General features: G+C 36.1%; 1 protein-coding gene across 5 annotated transcripts in view; it reads right to left on the bottom strand.

Moving 5' to 3' along the window:
* Nucleotides 1-968: 968 nt before the first annotated feature.
* Nucleotides 969-22,291, bottom strand: part of ASB15 (ankyrin repeat and SOCS box containing 15) — a 34,763-nt gene continuing 13,440 nt past the window's right edge. For 3 of the 5 annotated variants that reach the window (XM_077120818.1, XM_077120742.1, XM_077120896.1), the window contains 7 exons: nucleotides 22,080-22,211; nucleotides 20,960-21,118; nucleotides 16,066-16,311; nucleotides 14,221-14,392; nucleotides 12,038-12,608; nucleotides 11,344-11,497; nucleotides 969-3,835 (listed from right to left, as the gene is read on the bottom strand). In XM_077120818.1, coding sequence (XP_076976933.1) covers nucleotides 3,663-3,835; nucleotides 11,344-11,497; nucleotides 12,038-12,608; nucleotides 14,221-14,392; nucleotides 16,066-16,311; nucleotides 20,960-21,118; nucleotides 22,080-22,211 — 1,607 coding nt within the window. In that variant the 3' untranslated portion in view covers nucleotides 969-3,662. Of the gene's footprint in view, nucleotides 3,836-4,961; nucleotides 5,047-11,343; nucleotides 11,498-12,037; nucleotides 12,609-14,220; nucleotides 14,393-16,065; nucleotides 16,312-20,959; nucleotides 21,119-22,079; nucleotides 22,212-22,291 lie in introns of those variants that run through there. The other 2 variants (XM_077120963.1, XM_077121053.1) reach the window with 2 other exon arrangements.

Here is a 22,291-nt window from a genome sequence, read left to right as displayed (position 1 = left end):
CTTCGGATTTTTGCATGTCCTAAATAATTTCTGAACTGGGTGGTGACTCTATACGCAAGACTAATATAACTTGAAACCAAAATTTGGACAGGAGTTTTTGGTATAAGGTCAATGGCAAAAGAAAAGCTTAAGTATGTTCTCTATGTCATAAAAGACTCCATTTTGTTTGGATCTTCCTGACTGTCTGATTAATATGAGCCGAATTGTCAAAAGCCTGCCTTAATAGGGATCTCAGCTACAAATATTTGTTGCACAAAGCTTACACAATCATTTTCATGCCTGCACTGTCATCTACTGCCTGAAAACATGTCCTGTGACCGATTAAACTGATTAAATTATGTTCTTCAGGGGGCACTGAGTTTCAATGTGTTTATTGAAATTATTTTTAGCCAGAAATTGAGATACTATCTAATGATTGTCTGCCGAGAAACAAAGCATACAACTAAGTGAGAATTCAGATGTTTTTTTCTACTCAGATTCACTTTCATATGATACAAAACAAAACCCACTGACCGAAACAGTCACAGTCATCTTGCCACCATGGGAAGTTGGCATCCAAACTCTCTCATGTCAATTATGCAGTGATTAAACAGTCACCACTGTAGAAAGTTTGACTTTTTTTAAGGCTCTTTGGGGAGGAGCAGTTTTTGCCCTCTCCAGGATAAAGTATCATATTCTAAGAGAAACAGAGCCTTAATTACACGTAAATTACTTGCCCCTCACCGTTTGGGCCCCTTAAATATGCTGCTAAAAAAATCCCAAATACAGTGAGAGAAAGATCAAATCTGTTTGCATATTATGATTGTGACAGTTTTGTAGGGTACATTTTCTCCTAGTTTGGAAATATGAAAATAACCATTTTTAAAACCTATAGTATGTGCAGTTAAATTTATATCTTTACATTCAAATATTTCTTGAATGTATTTACAAAAAAATGCATTAAAAGAAAATATCAAACTTTAGTGCATTAGAGTTTATTTAATATCCGAAATATCAAGTGTATTTTCACAAATTAAATAAAATGTCAAGGTTTCAGAATATTAGAGATTATTCAATATATGAAGCATCATATAGCAGACTTACATCTTCATTGTTATTTATTTAGAGCAATATTTATAAGAAACAATGCATTGCAGTCACAACTAAGAAAGCAACAGAGGAATTATGAAATACTATATGCAAAACATAACAGTTAAAACTAAATACAGGACTGTTTAATTTACATAAAATATCCTTTAGAGAATATAAGAGGTTAAAATTACAGTTCCCAGTTCTACAGTTATTTTTCATCCTTATCTTTCCAAGAAAAAAAGGACAATTTGAAAAATTGACAAACCAGTGAGGTATTACTAGTGAAAGAATGTAGTAATTTAAAATAAAAATAAATATGATGAAAATAAATATGACTGACATGATTAAAATATAAGGAAAATAAATATCAAATAATTACATTATTAAGATCTCATAACCAATTCAGTGATTCAAAACTATCATTTCAGCATGAGATCACTGATTTTTTTTTTTTGCCTGGGTCTTTTATAATATTCACTCATTTAATATATTCAACAAATAACTAACGAACTCCTTCCATACTCTAGGGAATGTGCTCAATCAATAGGAAACACTGGAAAACAAAACAGACATAGACCCTGCCCTCAAGGAGCTTACAATCTAGTGGACAAGACAGATGGGAACATAGGCACGTGTAAGATAGCATGAGAAGTGCTGTGCTGTGGCCAACCACCCCAGAAGAAGTGACATCTAAGATAAGACCTGTAAGGTAATGGGGAGTTGATCATGTAAAAAGAGGCGAAAAGAGAGCTGCAGGTAATGGAAGAAGGAACTGCAAAGATGTGCAAGAGAACATTGCCAGAGTTCTCACCTGCCATGCCAGAGACCCAGGTTGATTCCTGGTGCCTGCCCATGTGAAAAAAAAAAAAGACAGAACATTGCTTATTCTATAGAGGTGGTTCGAAAACAAAGGTTCTCAGCTATTTGTTGACCCAGAATGAAATTTTCACCCATCAATGGTGAAATGAGCACGGTAGGGTAAGTCTTAACAAAGCTAAAGATACTTAATTTTTTTTTTTTTTTTTTGGGGGCATGGGCAGGAACCGGGAATTGAACCCGGGTCTCTGGGTATGGTAGGCAAGAACTCTGCCTGCTGAGCCACTATGGTCTGCCCAAGGTATTTAATTTTAATGACCAAGTTTAGAGCCATCTTATTTTCTGGCATTAAACTTGCCCTTCTTTTGTGAAATGGCAGTGTTAGTAGTTTTGTTTTTTAATAGATGACTCCAATTTTAAAATTAACGAAACCAAAACTACTGCCATATAAAACCTAAAAGTACAGGAACCATTCTTCAAAGAATAAACTTCTAGAAGGGGTGTTTAATACAGTTAAAAGGAAGGGGAAAATGGTAACATCAAGAGATCAGCTAAAAAGGAGGGCAGGAGTTTCATCATGAAGGGATATATAAGAAGCTTGGATTTTATCCTTAGAGAGATAGGAATGATTTTAAGCAGGGGACTGACACTGATATTTGTAAAAGAGCTTTCTGAGATGCTGTGTGTAGACTGTGTGTTGGCAGGGAGGCCAGTTAGGCAGCACTGTAGTATCTCAAGTAAAAGGAGATAACAGCCAGAATTACGGACTAATAAGTGGGACTGAATAGAAGAAGATGATTTCAAGAGACAAACTTAAGGTTTGTTGACTTGTTATACTGTGTAAGTAAAACGAGGGCAATGGGTTTCAAAGCTGATGTCCACGCTTTTCCTTGGAAGGTGGCGAGTTCATTTTGGGACGTGTTGAATTTGAGCTGCCTTCTTGTTCAAATGTCCATATGGCCAATTGTTTATATAGGTCTCAAACATATAAAGAGTTCCAGATACAAATTTTGTAGTTGCCAGCATATAGAGAGTAATTAAAACCATGGAGGTAGATGAAGCTTCCCAGAGAACATAGCATGAGATGAGAAGGGGACCGAAAACATATTACTAGGAACAACTGCATTAAGGAATTGGCAGGAAATGAACAACCCAGTAAGGAGCCGGGGTGGAGCAGCAAGAAGGTGAGAGGGGAATCAGGAGAGCAAGGTGCATGAGAACCAAGGAAGGAGGGAGAAGGCACAGCATCAAATGCTGCAGGAAGCTATCAAAATAGGGACTGAACAATGCTTGCTAAATTTAGCAACAAGGAGGTTGTTGGGGACCTAGAGGAAAGTAGTGGAAGGAGCAGAAGCCATATTTCAGTGTGTGAACCTGTAGGCAGGAAGGATTCTTTCACACAGCGTAGCTACAAAAGGGAGGACAGAAATGGGCCAGCAATTGGCAGGATATATGGGTTTGAGAAAGTTTGTTTAAACATAGGGGAGACTTCACTATGGATAATGCTTTAGGTAGGAACCACTAGACAGGAAGGGTTTGAAGACTTGCAGCTAGTAAAGACAATCAATAGAAATTCAAACACAGAATATTGACTATCTTACAAAATGACAATCTAAAGTTCTTTTAGGTTATAAAACACTGTGTTCCCTTCAGAACATGCAATCCACCTATAAAATTGTCACTGGATTTCAAAGCACTCAATGATATCAAATAATTGCAAAGCAATTCTCTGGGGGTAATACAAAAAGAACACATTTTAAAATATCAGTTTTAAATTATAGCAATTTTAGCTGTTGACCATACAGATCATGCTCTTTAAATAATATGTATCTTCGAATAGTTGGTGGTAGAGGAAGCTTCTCCATTGACACTGGCTGGCAGAGTCGCTGGAGTCCTATAAGTCTTCGAATTTTTAACCGGCACAAATGCTTTAATGAACAGGGATTCTCTAAAATGAGTAGAAAAAAAAAACCACACACACACACACAAGCAAAAAGTGAGAATAGCATTTGTAGATTGACCTGTAATATACAGACTGTTTCAAAATAACATAAATAGAACCATTTTGAAAAAATATATATGCATACTTTAGTAACCAGTGGCTTTAAGTGAAATTCAAATTGTAATTAAGCATTCTAGATCACTGTCCTAGAACATAAACTCCCTGCAGGCAAAGCTTTAGTTTGTCTCTATGCCGAGAAGACGGGCTGGCTGTGTTCAACTAGAATTTGTTGAAGGAATGAATGGAAAGCAAATATTTTTAAGAAATATTTCTTATTTTTTTTAAGAAAGCAAATATTCACGTCTCCTCTTTACTTTTTAGAATTGAGTATTATAGAAACACATTAGTTCACTTCTCTCTTCTACCAATATTTCTGATGAGTTATCCTGAAAACATCTGATACCAAGTACTCCATACATCTGTGATGTTTTCCAAAAACCTCCCAAACCTTCTCAGATATGTGATGGTGGCCTTTATTTTAAATTCTTACTTTGGTATCTGTATTACAAATCCCATACCATACAATGTATGGTTTTGAACTATAAAAAGGGCAACATAGTAAATGCGCTCAGATTCTGGCCCAGAGACTCAGGTGTTTGAGTTAAAATCCTGCCTCTGTCGCTGAGTAGTTGTGTGACTGTGGGCAAGTTACTTAACCTCTGTGAGCTTGGTATTCTCAACCGTGAAGTGCAGGTAATGACACCTACGTCATAGGGTCGTGTGAAGACTAACCAAATTAATTCATGTAAAATATTCCAACAGGTCTTGGTATATTGTCATTACTTAATAAATGTTAGCTACCACTTAACTCAATAATAAAGTGATCACATTTCCTTTACATTTGAGATTATCGGTATTCAAATTATCTATTTTATTTAAGCCATGTTTTCCAAAAATGATTAAGGCAAAATCATTATCGCAAAATAGGTAGGTAATCCATTTCTTTAAAATAAAACATCATTTCATTTTCTTCCCTGACAAATAGACTGCCTTACATGTACTTGTAGGAATCCTGACATCCAGTGGTTAACTACGCTCATAGCAATCAGATGACTTAACACTTTATACTTACAGTAATGTATAATTAACAAAAAACCCTTCCTAGTCTTATTCTTATTTGGATTGTCTTTCCAAATTCACCAAAATTGATGATTCCTCTGCAATAAAAACACATGATGATTAATTCCCATTTAGAAGCAAAATGTGTGCTCTTTATGATAGAAAATAGTGTAGTATTGTAGAAGATTCAAATCCTCATTATTTTCTAGCTCCATGACTTTGGGAAACTAATTTATCTAAGTCTTAGTTATTTGTACTCCCTTGTGATTTCAAAATGTTTTTGACCTTTTACTTGCGAAATAAAATACAAATAGAGAAACGACATAAAGCAAATGTCTAATCTGTCTTAGTTTTATAAGGCTGTGTAACAAAGCCTTATAACAAAACTGGGTGGCTAAAAGCAACAGAAACTTATCATCTCAGAGTTCTGGAAGCTGGAAGTCCGAAATCAAGGTATTGGCAGGGCCATTCGCACTCTTAAACCTACTATGTGTTTCCTTTTTTCCATACTGACAAGACCATGTTTCTCTCTGGCGGTGGCTTACCAGCAATACATAGCCTTCTCTGCCTCAGTTGTCACATGGCTTTCTCCCCTCTGTCTCTCTCTTGGTCTGTGTCAAATTTCCTCTTCTTATAAGTCCAGTCTTATAGTCCAGTCATATAGAATTAAGGGCTCACTCTACTCCAGTATGACCTCATATTAACTTGCCTAATTCGATCTGTCAAGATTCTATTTCCAAATAAATTCACACGCTGACGTACTGGGAAGTAAGACTTCAATGTATCTTTTTTGGAAATGCAACTCAATCCAAAACAAGCTTCATAAGTAATCTATTATGAGGTGGACACTTTTGATTACCTCCCAAGTCATGGAATAGAACTTCGCCAGCCACCCCAGAATTCCCTATCTCAATCCATCCGAATGTCCATCCCTTTTTTCCCCAATAAATAACCACTATTCTGACTTTTATAGCAATCATTTTCTTTAGCGTTTCATCATCTAAGTGTGCTATCCTTATGCTAGCGTCAAGCATTGACAATATGTTTTAAAATTTGACATATCTTCTAAGTCTCTTTTAATATGCTGGTTCTCCCCTCTATCCACTTCTTTTCCTTTCAATTAATCTCTGAAGAATCCAAGGCCTCCAGGCTGTAGTTTCCCATAGATGCACTTTTGCTGATTGCATGCTTGTAATGCAGTTCCATGTCCCACTGTTTTCTGTATTTCCTGCAAATTGGTAGCTGGATTCAGAGGCATGATCAGACTCAGATTTGATCCCTTTGGCAAAATTAGAGCTGGAGTTATGTTCTTTCATTAGGGAACACATAATGTGATATGAGCAGCAATTGATACTCAATGACTATTTACTAGCTTTCGGGAGGCTGCAAAATGGTGATAATCTAATGACAACATTTCTTTTTCATTTATTTGGTATACTTTTTTTTTAACTTTATGATTCTAGATTTACTATAGCAAAAGGATACAAATAAGAAGCCAAGAAAAAGATGTAAAGGATGAAGTCTGAGAGGATTTCAAATGCAAGTTTCTGTGTCCTCGCCATGTGAAATCAGAATGTGTTACCCTCCTAGCACAATGATGTCATTACAAATCATGGAAGCTCCTATCATTTGGTAAATGTTTATAAAGGGATGCTTTGTGCTTATCTACGTCTTTATTTCCAGTAGTAAAAATCATATAGAATGAAAGAATAAATGCTTGAATCTTTCCCTGTATTTATTAGTTTTTAAGATAATAAATTGACTTTCTATCATTCTCGAACCAGTATTTTTTAGATATCATATATTTAAACATATTTATGGGTCAAACCATTGAGAGAATTATCCTTGTGAAGCTTAACTTGTCCCATCATTAGCCAGCGGGAGACTCTTCAAGGTGGATTCCGAATTCTTTTGCTATGTTCTCTGAGTCTTGGAGTGTCTCTTTGCTATCTGGTACAACCAGTTATTCCAGGCTTATCTTGTGTCCAGGATCACCTGGAATCATCCATTTCTCTAAGAAATCCTGGCTTCTTTTTGTAAGAAATAGCATTTCAAGGCCATAATATGGGTGTTGGGGATGCCCATTGCTGCTCATCATTATTTCTAAGCCTATTGAATGGACAAAGATACACACACATACACACACACACACACACATGCACACACACCACATATTTTCAATATAAAATAGTTTCTGAGCTTATAGTGGAACTTCCCACTCTAATCAGGATTTTTCTTTAACGTTCTGTATTACATATGTGTTTCCTTTTTTCCATGCTGACAATACTGTTTCTCAAGGATACAAAAAACAATGGAATTAGAATATCCCATAATTACTCATTTACTGAATATATTTCTCATTTTCACAAAAAATACTTATATTTTTCCACCATCAGTATAATTCTGAGATAACCTCAAAAATTTTTTGCATGTGGTCTCCCTGTTTCTCTTCCATTTAAAAAGAGCTAGGCCACATCTGCATTATCTGAAGGATGATATTCGAGGAACAATATTGCCTGGGTTCTTGTATGTTATCAAAAATTTGTCTGTATTGATAAACTGAAAGTCATCTTTGTTGCATATGTATCCATGGCTCACACTTTCTTTCCATGGGCAGTTTTAAATATGCCACCTCATGTTCTAATTTATTTATGTATTTGTTTGTTTGTTTTACATGGACAGGCACCAGGAATCAAACCCGGGTCTCCAGCATGGCAAGCGAGAACTCTGCCTGCTGAGCCACCATGACACTTCATTTTCTTTTGCCATACGGCATTTCTGGTGAAAAGTTCAATAATGATCTCTATTTTTCCTTTAAGTCACTTGCTTTTTTGCTTGCATGCCCAAAGTATGCATTAATTTGTAACTTACTGTTTAAATATTTCTTTTAAAGACAGAAAGTTTTTCTTGAAATATTGTTCTTGTATTTGTTCTGTTCCTTTGCTTTGATTTACTTTTTCAAGGAATCCTATTGTTCGGTTATTGGCTTTCCATTGCCTCTCTTCAAATTCTTTTGAAGATGCTGATGCTGACTTTCAAATTTTAAAAATCTATTCCTTCATTTCTGTTTGAGTTAAAAATTTTTCTTTCTTATCATCTTTTTCTCTTAGTATACAATAGCAATATATAGCGATATACAGTACTTTGTTTCTGATATCTTTCACTTAGCATGTTTTTAAAATTATTTTTTTTCTAAATTAAATAGTAGGTTTACAAAAAATCATGTAAAAAATACAACATTCCCACATTACCCTATTGTTGACATTTTGCGTTGGTGTGGTACCTTTGTTACAACTGATGAAAGAATATTGGAATGTTACTTTTAACCCTAGTCCACAGTTTACATCAGGTATATATTGTCCCATATACCACCCTACTATTAACACTTTATGATAGTGTTGTACATTTGCTATAATTTATGAAAAAACATTCTTATATTTGTACTATTAACCACAGTCCATCATTCACAACAGGCTTCACTGTGTTATACAGTCCCATGTTTTATGTTCTAACTTTCTTTCTAGTAACCTACCTGAGCCAAAACTTTCCCTTTCAACCACATTCTCAGACATAACTTAGCACTGTTAATTACACCCAAAACAATGTGCTGCCATGGATTACTACTATCCATTTCTAAACATTTACATTCAACCTAAATAGAAATTCTGCACAAATTAAGCATCAGCTCCCTTTTCTCTACCCCATTCTATCCCTTGGTAACCTATGTTGCAGATTCTAAATCTATGAGTCTCCTTATTCAAATCAGTTCATATCAGTGAGATCATAGAATACTTGTTCTTTTGGTTCTGGTTTATTTTACTCAACATAATATCCTTAAGTTCATCCATGTTGTCTCATTCATTAGAACTTCATTCCTTCTTACAGCTGAATAATATTCCATCATATGTATATACCACATGCTGCTTATCCATTCACTGACTGATGGACACTTTGGACGCTTCCATCTTTCAGCAATTGTGAATAGTGCTTCTATGAACACAGGTGGGCATATGTCTGTTTGAGTCTCTGCTTTCAGTTCTTCTGGGTACATACCTAGTTCTGCTGGAATTTTGATTGAGATTGAATTACATCTATTAGATCATTTTGGGGAGAATCGGCATCTTAACAATATTGAGTCTTCCAATTCATGAACATTGTGTATCTCCTCATTTACTTCAGTCTTCTTTGATATCTTTCATTATTGTTTTGTAGTTTCCTCTAGCCTTAGTTTTTCATTTGTAAAAATGGACATTATTCTTAACTCTGCAATTCATGAGGATTTCATGACATGCTTTATATAAACATTTCAGATACTTTACCAAAATTTACCATGTAATAGAAATAATATGAAAATACTAACAATTTAGTCTTGAATACAGCTAAATTTACTAAGTTTTTTGAATCTTCTAGACACTATGCTAACCACTTTATCTGCATCATTTCTTTGAATCCCTACAACAAGCTTATGAGGTAAATGCTATCATAGCTTCATTTTGCAGTAGGAAAACCTAACCATAAAAAGGATAAGTAATTTGCCCAAAGTTATGCAGCTAGTGTGACTATCTTTATCATTTTACAGGAATAAAAGATTCTTTCCCTCGAGTGGAACAAAACTGGAAAAATAAATTAATATGTGTGAAAATATCAGCCCTGAAAGACATATGCACCATAAAACTCAGCAATCCTGCTCCTAAGGCCAGAATTCCAACTCATCCCAGGTCTATTTAGCCCAAGAATTCAATTTCTAGGGCTCATTTTACAACATTTCCCATAAGACTCTCTTAAGACTCATGTTTTCATTGCCACAAGTCTTTTGCTGTAGAACTTATTTCAGAAGAGTCATTTGAGAAGAATCGAAGCTTATCTCTGAAACTGCACTGAGTTGAACTACCACTTTTTCCTGAGAGTCAAAGTCTCTATCGCTCCCACCAGCCTATATCTCTTGCTACTACAGTCACAGAGTCCAAACTCAGTTTGATTAAATTATTGGGTGAGACTCTGCAGTTGAAACTAAATGCTTAGATGAGAACCACTATATCACTCATATCTTTTAGACAGCTTCATACCTAACGAATAGGGTGCTTGGATCATCTCAACATTTCAGTATCATTTCCTTGACTGTAAAATAAAGTTAACCGAATTTAATAAAAGTTGCATGATTCCAAATAATAGGCTGTTGTAATGTTATGTTAGCAAATTTAAGGCCTATTTAGACACACTGAGTGCCAGATTATTTAAATTTTATGGAATATTCTATGATGCTTCTTAATGCTCCATGAAATTGATAACCAAGTAGATTTTTGTTGGGGGTTAAATCATGTTCTATGGGTGTGAACCCATTTCTAAGTAGGACCTTTGAAGATGTTATTGTTGAGGTGTGCCCAAATCGAATGAGGGTAGGCCTTAATTCAATATGGCTGAGCAAAGGAATTAGGACAGAGAAGGAGAAGCCACAGAGAGTAGACAGAAGCTGGATGTGAATGGAACCTGGTGGAGAAAGGAGAAAATGCCACCATGTGTATTGCACTGTGACAGAAAAGCCATGGAACCCCAAAGATTGCTGGCCAGCCAGAAAACGCGATCCTGAGGGAAGGAAGCTTTTTAGCCTCTGAAACTGTAAGCCAATAAATTCCTGTTACTAAGCCAAGCCACTGTAGGGTATTTGTTTTAGCAGCTAGAAATTAAAACAATTTTGAAAGTTCATTTTTCCAATCTTATATTTTGGAAAAGCAAACGCTTCAATCTTTGATTTTTTTTTTCTAGTGTCTATTTATGTTTAGGGTAATTTGGATGCATTTTTATTGAAGCTTTTATAATATAATCCAATTTTATAGTTAGAACAAACAACTTCCACCTAGAGAAAAAAAATGATCTGTCTAGAATATAAACCTTTGATGGTAGCAGGTGGACAGTAAAGCATGGAGAGCATGTTAAAAGGGAGATTCTAATTCCTTCAATTAATTTGTTTATTCTGTTAGTATTTGTTGAGCATTTGCAATTTACTAGGTGCAATGCTAAGCCTTGAGAATACAAAAAGAAAAACAGAGAATACAAAAAGAAAAAATTCCTGCCCACATAGCAATTACAGTCTACATATTGTATGATATTATCAAAGTTAACGTCAAGAAAATAACTTTTAGTCAGATTGTTAGTGTAGTTACAGTATACTCATTATATACTCAAGAGTTGGAAAATACCAAGAAAACACAAAATTGTATTTTTTACAAGAAATACAACTTTCAAGAAAGTATTTAGAATGATACAAAAATGGAAAATTCTGAAAATTGAGTAAAGTAGCACTGAGAAAGTATTAACAAAAGCATTAATAAGCTTCCCCCATACATACATATATATTTTTTTAATAAAAAAAATTATAGGCAAAATTTTCTCTTTACCTAGTATTTGACGGATTTCTGGCCATTCCTTCTGTACTTCAAGTGCAGACTTCAATTTAGCACACAGAGGGACATAATCCATGTAATCTATTAATATTCGAATAACGCTGCCTACCAAATGTTTCATCCAGGGAACTGTAATAAACTCACAGAACTGAAAAAATTAATGAAATTTGACTTAGAAGTACTTTTAATATACCATTTCTACAAGCACTCAATTTTGTTATGAACATTTACTATGCTTAGTAATTTTATCTTGGCAGTAAAAGGTATTCCCCTGCCACATATAATAAAAAAAAAAAAAAGAAAAAGAAAAAGAAATTGCATATTTCTGAGAAACTACCAGTCCTGAAGAAATATGCTTGACTTTAACGTGATGATAGTCAAATAACATGGAAAAATCATGCTTCTTCCATCTAGCCCCAACAGTCCATTGAATAAGCAGAAATCACTAATTGCATATATTTGCACATTCTACACTCAATGTAAGACTTCAATTTAAGAAGAAAAAACAGCATCTTTTTGGCTTAGCTTTATATTTATATTCCCATAACAGTCCTTACAAACAAAACTTAAAAAATGAGAATATAAAAGTTAGAGTTGATTTTCTTTTCTTGTAATATCCCCAAATGAGAGAAAGTTTGTAAGAATTAGGGTGATGACCCATTATGAGGAAGAAAAGGACGTAACTCACCGGATTATCTTTTATTACACAAGATGTCCATCCTGGCAGGACCTCTTCCTCTATCTCTGACCACACAAAAGAATTTCCAAAAATGTCCCCATGCATACATTCAAAGCACAGCTCCACTTGATAGCCGTTGTTCAGTAACAATCTAAGCATTACTTCATCATTTAGCGCATATTGAATGGCACTGGGGAAACGAGTGTCATTCACGTGCATAAAATAACAATTAACATTAGCTCCATGTGAGAGGAGCAGCATGACAATTTCATGATTATTGGCCCTCACTGCCACAAGGAGACAGTTGAGGGGATCTAGGTTTGGATCTGCACCTGCAGCCAGAAGGACTTCTGTGCAATGGATATCATTATTCGAAACTGCAAAATAGAGTGCAGTCTTCCTCCTGTCCTCATAACTCTTGGAAATATGGTCAGCAAGTGGAGTGTTGACATCAAAACCATTTTCAATGAGTAGTTCTAGGCACTGTACATTTTGTCCATCTGCTGCTGAGTGAACTGGTGTTAGTCCACTTTTCCGGATTGCATTTTTGGATGTTACTGGAATAAGATATTTCAGCACACTAAAAAAAAAAAAAAAAAAAAAAAGTCAAATATCCACACAACATGAAGGAAAAACCAAGAAATAAGTAACTCATTTTCCTCACTACCCATGTGAATATGGTTTGTTTAGTTTCCTTTATTTTTTCTTGATGACCTTACACTAAAGCATTTCACCTTGGCCCATTGACTTACAATTTAATCTAGTTTTGACTTAGCTACCCCCTGTCAACATTTCTGGGGCACAAGCTGGATCTTAAATGTTTCATCCCGGAACTGTGGTTCCTCAGAAATCTTGATCATCTTACAATTTTTTTCTGAACGGCACAATATTTTTAAGCAATCAATGCTACTTAATAAAAAATATAAAAGTAAGCCCATCTGATGCCACAAAAGAATGCTTCATTATCTTAACCATTAGAAACAGGGAATCTAGGAAGTTAGAGCCGAAAATGACTTTGTAAATCTTTAAATCTAACTCCTATTAATAGAAGAGCAATGAAAGTCTAGAGAGATGAAGGACTTTCCCAAGATCACAAAGGTTGATGCGGATAAAGGGTTGAGATTTAATTCACTACTCCTCTTTATTGCTTCCTGAGCAATCTATCCTTTAATATTGCCCATGTCCATTGTGTCTGCTTCCATATAACTTGTAATCGAACTATTGGCCAAAAGGAGAGTCTTTATTATTTCACCAATCTTATATCAGATCAATTGCAGTAACCAGTCGAGACCAACTGAGGTAACTGCAGTTTGTATTTGTAAGTACATGTGATAAAGAGCTGTGAGTTTCACATTTGACTGGCAAGTTTGACGTGCATGAGAGCAACAGCAAGGATCTCTTGTGTCTAATTCAGAGCGACGATGTGTGAATTTATGAACACTGGGAGTCAATCCAGGTGAACTTTTAAAACCTGTCACTTAGCATCAATTATATATCATTGGCCACTTAACTAATCTGGCTACTGAAAGCCATAAAGCCTAACTAGTTCAAAATTTTTGAATTATGATGTATATTTAACTACCTAAAGCCATCTTGTCATGGTGGGATACTCGATATTGTGATTATAAGCTTTTATTTATGTGTTGATTGAGGCAAGTTTTATGATTTAAAAATCTACCCAACCATTTATATGGAACAAAGAAATATAAATTTATGATAAAACTTTTCTACTCGATAATATATTTAACATTTTACTATAATATTTTGGAGATTTAATAAATACCTGGAATGATACTGATAGTACTGTTAAAATTTTTAACCCTTGTCTACAGGGAAAGTCATGAACTCCCCCTTCACCTTTAGCTTTTTGTTAAACACATTTTTAAAAGAAAGCCACTCAGAGCAGCTTGTACAAAATTCCCACTTATAACTTACTTCCTTATAAAAGAGAATCTCTTTTCATTAGAAAAGTAGTATATGTTCATTGTGGAAGTTATAAAAGGACAAGAATATAAAAAGAAGAGGAAATAAGTTCTAAGCATCTAAATACAACCGTTTGCAACCATAATTATTTTGTCTATATCTTTTTGGATTTGGGGGCTGTATTACATATAGAGAGACTCGCAACTACACTAGCTATACAATTTTGCATTATTTAACTTAAAATTATCACCCTATGGTTTATCACTCACAGGTAATGACCCTCGTAGGCAGCTCGGTGTATGGGAAGATGCCCTGCTCTGTTAGGTACATTCCCACTTCCTCCGTATTCCAGCAGGAGGGAAATGCAGTCAGGATTGCCGCCTCCTGCTGCCTCAAACAACACTGATGCCCCATCGTCCGCCAAAGCAAACACATCACCACCTGGCAGTATAAACACACATGGTGTAATGATAAGTGGACAGGATTATGAAGACACTCCTTTTGAAAATGACCTGCTGTTTTCCTTTCTTGTTAGGACTTAAAAGTGCAGAGTTAAGAGCATCTGGCATTCTCAATGTTTTCAAAAAACAGTTATGCAGCATGTTTCATTTTATTTGAAAATCTTCGGGTCACAAACAAATCTGAGAAATCAACAGATCTATTTTCATGATATACAAATGCTCCCTGGAAAAGGGAGAGTTAGGCTTTTTAATTCAAAGACAACTGTTAACACTCTTTCAGTTCAACAAATAATTACATGCAAACACTATGTGTGACTCTGCAGAATCCTAAGGACCCTAAGATGAGTAAGTCTGACTACCTTAAGGAGATCAGAGGAGAAATGAAACAAAATATCATCAAAGAATTCAAACTGTAGAACATGCAGGTGGCTTTATGACCAGGAGGCATAATGTAGGGGAAAGAGGTCTGTGTTTGAACATAGCGCTGCAAATTAATGTGAGAGTTCAAGCAAGCTATTTACTTCTATGTATCTCCATCTCCTCATCTGTAAACTGGCTTAATTCAGGCCATTTCATAGGGCTCATTTCATAAATTAAAGAAGGTTGTATTGGGGAGCCTCAAAAATGTTGGGGTTTTTCCTCCATAGAGGATTTTTGGGAAATTGTATGGTCCTAGATTTCATGTACAGATGAGGAAATTGAGGACCAGGTAGTTAAGTGACTGGGCTAGGATCACACAGCTAGTAAATGGCAGAAACCAGTTAGGAACTAGATCTTCTTGCTCCTGGTTCTGTAATGATATAAAGTACTTCTGACATTCAAAGGAGGGCAATGCCACAATTTGTTGGGGAGAATTAGGAGGAACTGTCTCAAAAAATTGACTTTAAATTTTTCTGGAGGGTATTTCATATGAGAGCAGGGGCCTGGCCCAAATCCAGACAGAGGGAACACCAGGCATGTTTGGGAATGCCAGCAGTCTCTTTTGGCTGGAGTATAGCATATAGGTTGGAATAGTGAGGGGTAAGCCTGGATAAACATTGCAGGGTTATTCTGTGGGGACCTGTGCATGATTCAGTGGGGAGCTACCGAGGATTTTTTGAATTGTTGAGACTATTGTAGTTGTCCTTTAGGGAGAAGAACAGAGTGCAGTATAGGATATAGATTCTCTGACGGGGAGACCAGAAACCAGGAGAAGGGTGAGGATGCAATCTCACTAGTCCAGGGAAGATGCAAGAAGACATGATCAGGATGGCAGAAGGATTGCAAAAGAGGGCACCAATGAGAGAGAAGCTTTAGGGCCTGGCAACCACCTGGATGTGGGTAAAAAGGTGATGAAGGAATTAGCAATAAATCCAAGGTCTCAGTCTTGGTTGAAAAAAATTATTATATCAGGGAATGGGAAAAGAAGAGGAATTCATTTTAGGAGGAGATGAGTGTGACATCCTGGCGAGTCATCTATGGGAAAATTGGCTGTCTCTAGAGAAAGCAATCAAGGCTAGGCATGTAGATGTGTTGAACTGAGTTGTGGAATAGGGGTCTATGGAGGGGTGGCAAGTTACATTTGGGGGAGGAAGAGGAGCCAGTAAGGAATGGAGGAGAGGAGAGGCAAAGAAGCAGGAGAAAAGTAAGAACAGTACATTCATTCTCATATACCTTTGTGGATTAGGTGTTCTAGCACATCACAGTGACCATACTCAGCAGCGACACCTAACGGTGTGACTCCAAATCCGTCCCTCAGGTGGACATTACCTCCATGGTTTAGCAGCAAAGCAATGATATCTTTGCGGCCTTGTTTAGCTGCTTCATGCATTGCTGACCATTGCTTGACACAAGGCTGGTCGAGGCTGGTGTTATGTTTAATCAGAGCAGACACCATATCATAGGAGCCATTCTTTACAGCTTGAAAATGAGTTTAAAAAGTACAGTCAACAACAGGCATAGTGACACCAATACCTTAGATAGTATTAAACTAATTATCAAATTTAACATCAAAATAGATATTAGCTTGTCCCTTTCCTTCTACAAAGCCTATATTTCTATTTCTCATCCCAGAATTTCTGTTTATGGAGTGTAAGTATGCAAGATGCTGCTGCTTTTTCTTCAAGACCCTGATAAGGGGTAAGAATTTCATGGAAAATAATGTCCATCATCTAGGATAGAGTATTTTGCATACTCTTTTTTTCAAGCTTCAATTTCTTCATCAACAAAAATGGAATTACACTAGGGATGCATAAATTAATTTATGTGAAATACTTAGTACAGTGCCCTGTCATACTGGAACCTCTGTAAATGTTAACTATAACCAGTAATAATGTGATTCATTACTCCTAGGACTCTGGAGAAACATGTATAAACAATGTTTATCAATGTTTTTCCCCTAGAAACAGGTTTTTTTTTCCCACCAAAGATGGAAATAAGTATTAAATAAACTTCTTTTCCCCATACTCTTAATGGGTGATTACCAAAAGGACTACTTAGAATCTACGTAGGTCAGTTTTTTACTCTGGGCAAAGTGTGCCAAAGCTAATGAGCTATGATTTAAGTGTTCACCAAATCAGATTTCTCTCTTCCCATTTGCTGGCCCCTAATACCCGAGATTATACTGTTGAATGTTTTATTTCCTTTAGATTATTAAGAAATTGTTTTTATTTAAATGTAAATACTCTTGAAAGCTGGAACACAGTTTTCCCATCCACAAGTACAATCTTAGAAAAAGAGCAGGATGAGTGCTACTTTCTGCCAATGGGGGCATGGGGGGTAATACAGTTCTATTTATTCCTTCAATCATTCATCCAATTTATACTATATGAAAGGCACTGTGCTAGGCATTGTGGATATCAGAAAAAAGACAGACTTGGCTCTCACTCATAGAATTTACAGTCTAGGGTTGAAGATTGCACTGCTTTGATTTGAAGGGAAACTCGCAGTCTGGGTCTTTACTGGGAAAGCAGGAGGGGATGTGAAGCCACAAAGAACATCCTGGACAACCAGGAGGCAGAAGGGAGAAAGGTTCTAAGGCCAGAGTAAGGCAAAGGACTCCAGACTGCTCAGTAGGAGGATACAACAACCTGCCTACCTCATAGAAGACATATACCATCACCGCAGTGGGATTGCAGTTTTTCTCCGGCCCACTCTCTAAAGTCTAGTGACAAATGCCTTTCTCTGAATCGCCCAGCTGCTACTAGCAGCTCTAGTTACAGTTAATTACCTCATCCTAGCTGCTGTTATAGCAGAGTAAACATTAAGCAAATTAAGTGAATTAAGAGAAATGGGTTCTCATTTGTCTTTTCTAAGTAGAAAAACGCATTACAGTGATAACCTCCTCCCTCATAATCTTTCCTTTTGTCTGACTCAGAGAACATGCTGATCAGAGATATTTGTTTTCATGAAGATAACAGCATAGATAGGCCGTCTTCAACTTAAATTTTTTCAAAATCAAAACTTCACTTGCAATTTCATTTTTTGAATGAAGAATATAATTCCTGTGGAAATAATACTCTAAATGATGGGGAACCCCTCCCAGACCACTCACAAAAACATTCTTAAGCAATAAATGGCTGAAATAATAAACACTAATATTAAGGCACAGTATTTGTGTAACATAACTAATTCAGTAAAATACAAAAAAAAATCACAATTTCTTAAGTAAAATATATATATTTTTTCAATAGTCATGTTTAAAGAAAACCAGACTTAAATTAGAGTTTAAGGTATTAGATGAGGAATTTTGCACACATTCTAGGCATTAATGCTTAAGAATTTGCTGGCAGTTTTCCTTTTTATGTTTATTTTCTTTCAGTTTTTTCAGTGTATGCATTTTGCTAGTGTAATTTACTTGTTATCAGCTACATGTTGGATTATTTTCTAACTCATAAAGTATACAGAGAGAAGAGATTATTCTGAGGTATCTCTATAAGGATTGGAAGATTGAAAGAAGAGATGGGGTGAAGGGGAGGTGTATTGATTTGTGAGAAAGAAGCTGTCGGGAATAAAATTAGCTGACTGCAAATGCTATACGGCTGTGAGAAATGGAGGGGAGTGGAATTGACGCGTTGTGCCAAGCAGATCCCTGGGCTTGCTGCCTAGGTAGGGGCCCCGCAGCCAGGACAGTCTTGTAATTACCCAACTGCAGGACGGAGACATCACTTCCAGGGTGGTAGGCAAAGAGGGAGTACCAGTGCAAAAAATCCCTTATGTGTGTCAGATCATACATATTATAATAAAATAAACAATACTCAGCGAGGGCCTGTGGGTAATATATCAAATACCATAAATAAGTGCCAGACCCAACTGACTGACAGGGCAGAGGAACTATAGAGGGATGAAAAATGTCCTTTTTTGTCATTTAAGGAAATTCCATAGATAGAAAGATGGTGGTGTTGGGCTAAGAAAAATGAAAATGGCATTGCACAAAAAAAAAAGAACAGTAGTTTTCCTTTTATCTCTTTTCTACAAGTTAATGGACAGTGAGTTGCAAATTTCAAAATAGCTCATGGATTCAAAAAGAAAACTGAGAAAGTACCATGGATGATCTATTTCCCTACAGAACCAAAAAGGACTTAATGTGGCTTCACGGTGAAGGCTCTGGAGAAAAGAAGCCAAGGAAAGTCTCTCTCTTTAGATACGAAATGATGAGGACCTAAGTGCATATCCTAGTTTGGAATTTTTCTTTCAGGGCTTTTGTCTTCTCTTTGTCATTACCATTTAGCTTTCAAAACACTTAATTTCCAAATTTTAATTCTATTAACTGCTGAAAACAGTGATATAGTCCCTTTCCCACACTTCAGATATTCCTAGAGTAGAGAATTAAAACCAGCATATGAAACTTTGAAATGCATGTAAAAATGCTCTGATTGGGATATTTACCTTTAAAGAAAAAAATTTAAAGGAAACAAATGGGTGATAATCATGATTTAGTTGTTCCTTAAGAATTAAGTGTATTAAGAACAACAGGTGGGGAATGAGTCTATATTTGCAAAGTCAAATGGTATATAAACTCAGGAAAAGTGTGTCTTTTTTTTTTCTTCAGAAATTAAACATTATCTATAGAAACAACTATGAATCACATGGATGTAACTATGATATATGCTGGCCTTAAAATAATTCATTAGCATATTATTAGTGGTGAACCTACAGGCAAATATTTCCAATTAAAGCCTGCTCAAGAAGAGAGTTAGGATTTACATGTGAAAAGCACCATGTTGTTGCAACATAAAGGCACCATATTCACATTCTTAGAGATGTATGAATGTATTCATAGAGATGGCTGCTTGTTCCTCAGTGTTCTTGCTACCCCTCTTCCTTTAGCAACAGAAACCTCCAAGTTTAAGGTCAAATATCCTGGCCTCCCTTGCACCTAGCTGTGGCCATGTGACAAAGCTTGAACTAATGGGATGTGAGTGGAAGTGGTGTGTGCAATGTCAGGGTTATCTTCTTAAAGGCAAAGATGCTTTTCCTGGGCTTCCTGTTTCCTTATTCCTGCTGGCTGTGAAATGGTAACATCTGGAGAAACCCTGGAATCACCCTGACAATCCTGGGTCACTTGTTTCTGAAATGCTGTGTGAGAGAAATAATCTCTTTCTTTTGAATTTGGTTTTTGTTTATCCTCTGCTTCTGTGGTTGTGAAATAATCTTATCATTTCTTCCTTCAGCCACATATACACAATTTAGTAATTGCTTTCCTTTCTTGACTATATATCATATGGCAGAGGTTTTACATAAATGTTCCCCAAATTTATAACAATTCTGTATGGTAGAAGTCTTGTATTTCCATTTTACACATGAGGAAATGGAGCCCATTGCAGGCAATTAACATGATTGCAACCTCCCAGCTGGAATTTGAATTCACACTTCTCAGGTGATGAAGACTGAATTCTAACTGCACCACCCTAAGTCCCTTAAGAGAAAGGAAATGTTTTCTTCGGTTCTTGAAAGTTAATCTCCTCTCAAACAGATCTGACAATTCTTATTAGTCAACAAATAGTAGGATGCACAAGATTATGAAAAGCTAATCAAGGACACCTTCAGATTTACCATCATTCCTTTGCTGTGTCACAGTTGATAGCTTCGTTGCAGCTGCCAAGTTCTGCCTCTGTGCTCAGAATCTGCTGACTTCCCTCTCCTTTCTAGCTTGACCTGATCCTTCTGAAGTGCACCCCGATGCCTCTCTTTTGAAACCCCCATTCTGCCTCTTTCTTCTGGCTACATATAGCACACACAACCCTCCTATGAGCTGTACCCTACTTAGAAAATGTTCCTTTAGAACTGGCACTGCTGACTTCATAAATCTCCTATTTCAGATCCCTTTTGGTTAGTTGCATTCTTTATAATTTGGTGCCAAAAGACATAGCCATGTTTTACATTTGACCTCATTATGGAATAGGTACATAAACTACTAAGACAGATGAGATAGTGGTCAGTGGGGAGCTCAGGAAATGAAAAGAGATGAGGTCATATAATTCTAGCTAAAGCATAGTGGTTTCCAATAAATACTTACTATTCACTATATGTCTCAAACTATAAACGTTCTAGAAAAAAGGTCATTTACCAATCAGAAGGGGCGTCTCTCCTTTGTTATTTTTGGTGTTGGGCCATACTCCCTTTTCCAATAATGTTCTTACATTTTCCTCCAGACCAGCTTTGACTGCCAAAGTCAAGGGTGTTTCTCCATCACAGGTCTTGAACTCCCAGATTGTCTTATAGGATGCTGAGATGTGAAAGCATTGTATTGAAGACAAAATTTTTACTTAAAGAACATCACATAGATCAGAATAACTCAATATTATATACATTGGATTGAGCAGAGTCAAATGATGAAAAACGAAAAACTAAAAGGAGATATGACTGAAGTTTGCCAGATGATGAGTATAAGTAGATACAAGTGGACTTGCTCATCAAATTGACAGTTAGAAAAAAGACATGTGTTGTTTTGTTCTTTTTGCATGGTCAGGCAGCAGGAATTGAACCTGGGTCTCTGGTATGGCAGGCGAGAACTCTGTCTGCTAAGCCACTGTGGCCTGCCCCAAACATGTGTTTTGAGTTGTTTTTTCAATGTGTTGCTAATTCTCATGACTGAATAGCTACCATTATCTCCTAGAACATAGAACTAGGAATAACACTGAAGAGTGAAAGATAGGGTCCTCTTGAAGTGTTTTGTAAGATGCCAAGGTGTGAAAAACACCATTGGAACATTAAAATTATTGGTAATGCTTAACACTGGTTGATTTACTACAATATTTGTTAATTCTTACATTAAGAAAATATTAATATGAGAGCAAATATTGTAATGACTTCTTCCTATACTATGTCTTTTGGAACCTGTTAACTCTAGAGTTAATTCAGGAGGAAAGGTTAAAAACTAGCTTCCAGAAGAAAATAGCTTTATATTTAATTAATCCATGATGTACATAAACTCTTATTACTTTTAGACAATAACCACACCTTCCCACTAATCTGTGACATTTTAAGATAGAAGGATACAATGGGTGAACCCTGAACCTGGCAAAATGTGCTCATTTTTGTATTCTGAGTTTAAAACTTGAGTAATGCCTTTTTCAATTCTAAATTTTTCTCTGCTGTTTTTTTCTTCCTTGTGATATTCATTAGGAACACCTCTAACATCTAGATTTTTGCTCTGGCTTGGTTAAAGGGGTTTTGTGTTCCCTTACCATCCAGAACAATTTCAAGTATTTGTTGAATGGGTTGAACAACAGCTTCATGCAATGGGAACCATCCTTTTTCATCAGCTTCATCCAATGCGTATTTATATTTCACATAGTCCTGCAGTTCAAGAATGTGACCTAAATTAAACACATGGGCTGATACATTTCTGTCTTGGCAAGTTGGAATCTGTTATCCATTCCATCATAGACAATACACT

Source organism: Tamandua tetradactyla, chromosome 1 (genome assembly GCF_023851605.1).
Source record: "Tamandua tetradactyla isolate mTamTet1 chromosome 1, mTamTet1.pri, whole genome shotgun sequence".
In the NCBI taxonomy this organism is placed as follows: Eukaryota; Metazoa; Chordata; class Mammalia; order Pilosa; family Myrmecophagidae; genus Tamandua; species Tamandua tetradactyla.
The sequence above is the reverse complement of the archived record's forward strand: the minus strand, read 5'-3'. Positions and strand labels throughout refer to the sequence as shown.